Source organism: Lycium barbarum, chromosome 4, assembly GCF_019175385.1.
Source record: "Lycium barbarum isolate Lr01 chromosome 4, ASM1917538v2, whole genome shotgun sequence".
Taxonomy (NCBI): Eukaryota; Viridiplantae; Streptophyta; class Magnoliopsida; order Solanales; family Solanaceae; genus Lycium; species Lycium barbarum.
This window is the reverse complement of record NC_083340.1, coordinates 137,674,367-137,682,750: the sequence shown is the minus strand read 5'-3', so window position 1 is coordinate 137,682,750 and position 8,384 is coordinate 137,674,367. Positions and strand designations below refer to the sequence as shown.

At 39.2% G+C, this 8,384-nt stretch overlaps 1 protein-coding gene across 1 annotated transcript; it reads right to left on the bottom strand.

The window, feature by feature from the left end:
* Positions 1 to 2,065: 2,065 nt before the first annotated feature.
* LOC132637882 (uncharacterized) lies at positions 2,066 to 5,945 on the bottom strand. The gene is made up of 3 exons (XM_060354904.1): positions 5,511 to 5,945; positions 2,646 to 2,845; positions 2,066 to 2,540 (listed from the first exon to the last, which is right to left on the bottom strand). Exons 1-3 carry the CDS (start codon positions 5,943 to 5,945, stop codon positions 2,066 to 2,068), a joined length of 1,110 nt encoding a protein of 369 aa, XP_060210887.1.
* Between the last annotated feature and the right edge of the window lie 2,439 nt (positions 5,946 to 8,384).

The window sequence follows — 8,384 nt, the reverse complement described above, 5'->3', positions numbered from 1 at the left end:
CACTTTGAATCATGCTACCTTCATGTGCTAGCCAGATGTTTTGCTTCGCAATTGGAAAAGCTGGTAGCAAGTTTTGAAATCCTTTCTCCACCCGTTCTACATGGACGACTCAACCAAACAAAACAAAAGAAGTAAACGATGTAGAAGTGGAAATGTCCCTTATTAGGAGAAAAGGAAAGAAGACACTTATCTGAATGTGGTCGCTGGCTCCAATGGTCATTACATGCATTTTGGATTGAGCGGCCTAATCTGTTCAACCAATCTATTCTTTAACTCCTGTTGTGCTCTCACAACTTGGTTTGAAATCAAGGCTTCATATCCCAACCTATTCAACAGGCTCAAGACTCTCATTCGGCTAGTGACGCTCCGAAGTGTTTTCATCACTAAACCTCTCTCTTTTATTTATCTCTCATCTTACCATCGCCTTACGGTGCCTATGAGGGTTTTCACCGATAAGACTCTCACTTACATTCCCTCAACTCACCGTCGCCTTATGGTGCCTATGAAGGTTTTCACCAGTGAGAGACTCTCATTTTCATTTCTCTCAAATCTTCATCGACTTATAGTGCCTGTGAAGGTTTTCACCAGTGAGAGACTCTCATTTTCATTCTCTTCTTCCACTTCCCTTATGCTTACGCAGACAGGTGACGCTCGTTAGCAAATATTTTGTACTTATAGCGTGATCAGCGTTGACATTCTCAATGATTGATCTGAAGGTCTTTTCTTTGGTTGTAACGTGGATTTGGATAGGGTTGAAAATAAAGGATGGCATGGAGGCTCGAAGACAACACAAAAATAATAGGGGTGAGACTTACAACTTTTGGAATCGACTCAAAGGGAAAATAACCTCTGTCCCAGTTTCTTTGAAACGGGAAATTTTGAATCTTATTTAGTTGGACCGAACCCCAGAAAAGGGTTGCCTACGTATCCTGTCGAGACAAGAATCAGGTCAGACGTAGTTCCGGCAGCTCATTTCTTGTGTGTTTCTTTTTTTTTCAACTCTTTTCTCTTCATTTTGACTTTCTCCTTACCTTTTCACTTTTTCTCTTCCGACTCTTTTTTTGTACTGTACTTTGATTCCAAAAAAGGGATATGAAAGAAAATAAAACTAAGGCTCAAAAGGGCTAGCAAAAGATGGCGCAATGTTCAGATAGCAGAATGAAATGCCTTCGTCATACCAATCATTAAAAATATCAAGTACAAAGCATGCGATTCGAGAATGAGAAGTGAAAATCATATGGTATCTCTTTATAATGGATGACTCAAGTTAATTGGAGCGACCTTGATTTTTGACCTCTCTTGATATTGGCCCACTTCAAATCACTTGGGATCAACATTTGTTATACACTAGTGCCATTCTCATGATTCCCAAAGTGATCGTATTAGTTTCATTCAAGCCAGACTTCAGCTTACTCTCAAAATGTTTCAGCACTCTAATATTTCCTCCCATGTTTTTCTTCACCATTTTCAATCTTTTGGGTGCATTTCTTGTGTAATTAAACTGGCCTTCAAGATCTGGCTAAAAATATCTGCATGCATGTCATGTCAATAGAACCAGCCTAAAAAGAACTATACAAAAGAAAAATTAAAGAAAATATACTAGGAAATGACAAAACAAAAACTCTTTTTATTTTTATTTTTTATTATTAAGCAAAATGATAGAAGGGTTGTGGACATTAAAACAAGCAAAAAATTTCTAGATTACAATAGAATAACCCGGATAACAGAAAGAACATCAAAACAAACTACCAAGACTCCTTCCTAGAGGGGAGAGGAGTGACTTCCCAACTGCAATGCTGTCATCTTAGCCACTAAGTTGCACATAAGCATTACTTGAACCATTATCATTTTCAATCAAATTATTCTCAGCAAACAAGTTCTGGGTCTCTTTAACCAATTCATCCTTATCAATTTATGGAACTGAGACTGATAGCCCGGGAAGTTTTCCAGAGGCCTCCCTTCTCTGTTGCCTCCCTTTCTTGTATTCTGGCCTAGGTCGAAAGTTGGAGCTGGTATGAGGTCGATATGCTTGTGGGGGGTAAGAACCCTGTGGAGCTGGTGCACACTATTGTTGGTAAGGATATGGTTGCACATATGGCTGTGCAGCACAGGCAAAGTACTGGAGAGGTGACATGGAATATTGAGGGTCTTGTGGAGGATAGTAATGTTGAGGTTGTGTGTATGGAGTTTGGGAATAGACTTGAAGTTCTGGCTGGGTATATGAGCGAGATCGACCCCTCACACCTCGTCGCAGTTCTGGTATAATCATGGCTATATCACCATTTTCCTTCATGTCGCTCAGGCTTCTGTAACCATTTTGAGTTACTTTAGCATTTACTTTCATCTCAGCAAAACTTATGATACGTCCTGTTTTGATTCCGTCTTCTATCATTTCCCCCATCTTGATGACCTCAATGAAGGGTTTGCCCAGTGCTGGGAGCATGTGTTGATAGTATTCTTCAGTTTGGGCTTGGAGAAAAGTATCCACCACCTCACCTTCTGCCATTGGAGGCTTTACTCTAGCAACTTGCTCTCTCCACCTAATGGCGAATTCCCTAAAACTTTATGTAGATTTCTTCTGCACCTTGGTCATGGACATTTTATCTAGAGTAATGTCTATACTATGCTGAAATTGTAGCACAAACTCTTGAGCCATGTCATCCCAAATATGCCACTTAATGGTGTCCTGATCAGTCAACCAATCCGAGGCTATTCCTGTTAAGCTATCACTAAAGCAGGCCATAAGCATTTCGTCCTTACCTTCCGCTCCTCTCAACTGATTGCAATACCTCTTCAAATGGGCCACAGGATCACCATGCCTATCATACTTGTCAAACTTTGGAGTCTTAAAACCAGAGGGCAAGTGAACATTAGGAATCATGCACAAGTCTTTGTATGAAACTGTTACACCTCGGAAAATTTTCGTTCGTGCACAATGAATTGACTGACGAAGGGCAAGTACGAGTATCGAATTAATGATGTCTCAATGACATTTTGGAGAGGAATTATAATTTCCCTTATATTGGTAATAAAATGTCAAGTAAGTTTCAAGAAGGACCCATAAGCCAAATATGGGCATAAGCCATCCAAAAGGGCGAGTTAAGGAAACATTTTCGGATGATCTGGTTTGGAAGAGCCACAACGCTATTATAAAGTTGGAATTTGGGAAACACACCATATAATTAAAGTTGTAGATAATTGAAAGAGCTTTCCAACCATAGGTCGTGGGCCCGCACAGAATATCGGGATCAAAAGTTATGGCCATTATACTACAGACTGTCTGAGCAGAAAATTTCTACGGACCATTTGACGGTCCGTAGGAAATTTTGACGACCGTAAAACATTTTGACGGTCCGTCAAATTGACACAGACCAGCGTAAAATGGTCACAGAAACCCATATTTTGCTGAGCAGTTTTACGGACCATTTTGACGGTCCGTTAAACAGTTTGACGGCCCGTAAAAAAACTAGCGTAGAATTGCCCGACGGATCAAATCTTAAGCCATTAAAAAGAGGACCCAAGTTCATAAATTCATTTCATTTCCACACCACTTCTCTCTAGGAACATCTAGAGTATTCTTCACTCTTCATTCATAAGAAAACAAAGGAAATCAAAGATCAATATCAAGAACTAAAGTGAATCAAGTGTATGAAATTCATCAAAGTTCATCCAAGCTAAGAAATTTCAAAGGAAGTGAGTTAGGGTTTTTGGTGCAAGAAGAGTATTGCTACTCAAGGCTTGTTCCTACAATATCTAAGGTAAGTTTTATGATATTCTCATGATGTTTAAGATATTGAGAAGTTGAAAGACATGAATTATAGAAGGAGACATGGATTATAGAAGGAAATAGAAAATGGGTTACAAATATGGGAATAGTGATGTTTTTGAGTTGTAGCTTAATATGAATCGTGATTCTTCGTATGTTACGAGTATAGTTATGTTATAAATGATATCAAGAACATAGGAGAAACATTATATGGGGATGAAGGTAATGTTGTAGTATGATTATGACTATGGATGACCATGAGAGTAAATTGTAGGAATTGAATAATGACGATGATATTATGAATGCTATTATTGATGTTTGGGAGTTGAAATATGACATGGGGAGAGTAGTATAAACAAAGGAAATGCTGCCCAAAATTTCCTAGAAATAATAAGCACGTTTAAGTAATCGATTGACTAATGTTAGTACGAATCCTCTTTTGAAGGTAGAGACGCGGCATTGAAGAAGAATAAGCGAACGCTAGATTGCTTAAACGAGAAAGGTATGTGAGGCTTAAATTTTCTTCCAAAAGGCATGAATCCTTCGATTTTTCCATAATCCTTCTATAAGATGAAGCTTATGAGCCCTGCTATATATATTAAACCATCTACGAACATGATAATGGTGATAATGAGCTAGAGTATAGAGATTCGAGAAACTGTGACACGATGTTCCTACAACGCTAATGATGCTATTATTGTTAACACTCGCCTTATGTTTTACTTCCTTCAAGGCGAGGCATGATACTCATAAAGGTCCATAATACACTCGGGGGTTCACGACCTTACGTCACCCCGACATAGTGTGGTTGTCTCAAAGCCTAATGTATGTTCTTAATGCTAATGTATGAGATGTCTAAAGGATGATTAACAATACTAGTTGTAATATGATGATGTGAAATAGTGATATGTTATGATTGATTTTGTGATGATACATTCCACCACGCCTATTTGGCCGGGCATGTCACCGTGATTGCGGGCTACGTATGATTCCACCGCGCCTATATAAATATATGGCCGGACATGTCACCGCTAATGTGGGATGATATGTTCACACCTCTCCTAGAGGGCCGGGCACGATCACCACTAGTGGGCCGCATATGAGGGTTACCCGGACGCGGGTGACGATACAGATTATGATGTGATGATGTATATGATGATATACGCGATGATGTATGGGATGAGATAATATGTATACTATGATTGTATAAAATGTGATATAAGTAAGTAATACATTTGCCTATGACACTTGTGCAGGTTATGTCCTTGTCTCATGACGCATGATCTTTCCATTATGTTTGTTTATTTCATTCCTGCCTTACATACTCAGTACAATATTCGTACTGACGTCCTTTTTCTTTGGACGCTGTGTTCATGCCCACGGGTAGACAGGGAGGAGATCTTGCTCCGGATTCTTAGAGGCCGTTAGCTGACTGAAAGCACTCCATTGTCCCGGAGGTGCCTATGATGATTATTTTGTGTACAATTGTAGATGTCATCTCTTAGAGGCTCGTAGATACTCAATGTGGGTCATGTGGTTTCACGACGTGAATTTTGTGTAAATATATCGATAGATGTTGCTGTATAGAAGCACTATGTTTTGAAATGGAAAGCAGTTCTTTTGTAAAATAAGCATGAAATCGATACATGATTGTTGCATGAGTTTAAGAAGTAATATTACGAGCGGTGCTCGGTGGTTAGTCCCGGGTACCCATCGCGGCCCCTAGCTGGGTCGTGACAGAAACACTCTTGTGACCTTCCTGACCTTGCAAGTATCTTATGGATTGCTCCAAGCTTTTCATCTTTCTAGTCATTTCCTCATCATCCACGGTCTTATCAAGTTTTTCACTATTAACGGGAGGCTCAAAGTGAGGATTAGAGACATTTAAAATCGGTTCTAGAGTATAGGGTTGAGCATTACGGGTTTTGAACATGGGCCCACTGTTAGATGGATCACCAGGCACAATGAGTGGAGCTCGAGTTGAGGTCGGAATATTAGGGTAAATGTCAAAGAAGCCAGGTAGCGGTGGAGGTGGTTCCTGACCAGTCATCCAAGCCCGATACATGCTTGCCATGTGTTGTTTTAACATTCTCACTTCTTCAGCTAACCTCGAGTTTTGGTCAACCAACGGTGTTTGAACGCTTGCGTCAACCAACCCAGTGTCCTCGTTGGTCGCCATTGCCTTTTTGGTTTTTGACCTTGTGTTGTAAGGATGAGTCGCCAGTTTTAAAACCACAAACCAACCACCTTCTAAAATCCAACATCATCAATAAAAAAATGATTGAGTTAGGGAACCGCGCCCAAGTCACATATGCACGATTATTAGTTCTAGAATGATTCTAAGGGTAACAATGTCATTTTGGCATCATCCCAATTTTCGTTTGATTTGGCCTTTCTCTCTTTCATTTTGCTTTCCATGCCTCTCGGTTCACTCATCTTTTTTTTTCTCTTTTAATGATTATCTCTCTTTTTCTTTCCACTCTTTTTATTCTCCGCTCTTTCAATACTCTTTTTGGATTTTTCAAAAATAATTCGATCGAACCCGACTTGGGTTGCCTACGTATCATGCTGGTACATGAATCAGATCTTTGCGTAGTTCGGGGAGTTTCAGCAAAAGTAATCAACAAAATTGTTTCGAATTTTCTCTTCTTTTTTTTTTGGAAATTTAGGAAGAGAAAAAAACTACAAAAACTTGAAAAAAAAAATCTTTTTGGATTTTGATTGTAAAATTTCCTCCAAAGAAATACTACTCAAAGTAAAATCTTTTTTCATTTTCCTTTTTCTTTTGGATAGGGAGTTAAAAAGAAATCTCCTTTTAAAAAAAAAAGTAAAAAAAAAAATAAAACTATCTCCTTTGTTTTTCGGATTTTCTAATACAAAATAAAAACACTTTTTTTAAAAAAAATTTTGAATAAGGATCACCGAACCCTATATGGGCTGCCGTCGCCCCGAGGGACGGGAATCAGGTGTGCGTAGGTCGTCCAGATTGGATTGCTAAGTTGTTTTTTTAAAAAAATAAATAAATAAATTAATAAACTCGTCTCGAATTTTCTTAGTTTTACCAAGAGCCAGACAAATTAGAGGTTTAAGGAAAATGGGTGCGTCAAAAGTCAGATGGATGCTTCTCTCTCATCTATTTCACTAGTTAGCCTAAAGCTGATCAACAATCATGCAAGCCTTAAAAAAATTGCAAATAGCACATGAGATGCACAGGTCGATCAGAAAAAGGGATACCTGTCCTAGACGGACCCGACCCCTGTGTCGAGTCCCACTAAGTCAAATGCAAGTGATGCATATAAGCGGATCCTACTAGGGATAATCATGTCTGCGTTTCAGTTCTGCTAGGTTTAAAACCTAATGGAAAACGGTGTCTAGACTGGCTAACCCGAGCGGACAACTCGAGCCGGGGAGGAGCAATACTGTCGGTAGCAGTGCTATTCCGACTTCATTGCTTATCCTGTCCCACTTAACATGTGTGACTAAAATCCTTCACCAGGCGCCAAGACGCTCCGGCTTTATGTTGACGGAAGTAGGATGCATAACTACATTCCTGTGACTGTGTGTGAAGTGTTTCAGAGACTCAGAGGGGTGCGCAAGAGAAGACAGTTTATAATACAGTTCAACAATATCAAAGCGGTAAATGAGCGGGCAAGTAGCACATTAGGCCAACAAACACATAATAAACCCAAATAATAATAATAAAAGCCAAGTATAAGGCAATATCACAAAGCTCGAACTCTGGTTGTCCCCAGCAGAGTCGCCAGAGCTGTCACACCCCCTTTTTTTTTTTGCCCCCGCGCTATAGACGCGCAAGTTTTATTATTAAAGGGTTTTTCCATTTGAAGTGACGGTTTTGAAAAGGGATTATTTTATTTACAGAGTCGCCACTTGGATTTGAGTTTTGGTGTTCCAAGCCACCTTATGAATCTCTAATCAAAAGGAAATGACTCTTTTATTATGGTCCGCGAAAACAGAAGACCGGGTAGGGAATTCTGTTGACCGGGGAGAAGGTGTTAGGCATTCCCCGAGTCCCGTGGTTCTAGCACGGTCGCTTTATCGACTTATACTTAGCTTAAACTAATATTTGGACATATTATGTATCTGAGCCTTGATTTGCTCGTGCTTTTATTTATTGAACTTTTACTACTTTTTTTTGTCTTAACTCGGATGCGTAACCGCATTCCGGATCTTTTAAGCGTCTCAAAATAAGATGCATAACTGCATTCTTACTCGAAACAAAATTAATTATTAAAAAGAGTTCGGCCAAGGTACGTAACCGCATCCTTGAGTTATTAAGGTGTCTCGGAATAAGATGCGTAGCCGCATTCTTAGTCGAAACAAACATCTTAAAACGCGCCTAAAGCTCATCTAGCGTTAAATGCAATTATTTGTCTCTGAAATTCGAGACTTAATATTATTATTTGGTTATATTTTTTTTATTCCTTTTTCACACTTTGACAACGGGTTTTGAATAAATTCGCAACCCATCTCGCTCCCTTACAATTGGTTTTTCCACTCTTTTCTTTTATACTTGACAACGAGATTTGAAATAATGCGATGATCTAGTTTAACTAATTAAATGATCGGGTCTAAGCATATTTAGCCATCCCATTAAACA

Coding starts and splice junctions, on each gene's coding strand:
- LOC132637882 (XM_060354904.1), bottom strand. CDS start 5,945: ATGGCGACCAACGAGGACACTGGGTTGGTTGACGCAAGCGTTCAAACA. Junction 2,846..5,510: donor GTCAGGAAGGTCACAAGAGT/GTTTCTGTCACG, acceptor TCTGGTTTTAAG/ACTCCAAAGTTTGACAAGTA. Junction 2,541..2,645: donor TGGGATGACATGGCTCAAGA/GTTTGTGCTACA, acceptor ATTCGCCATTAG/GTGGAGAGAGCAAGTTGCTA.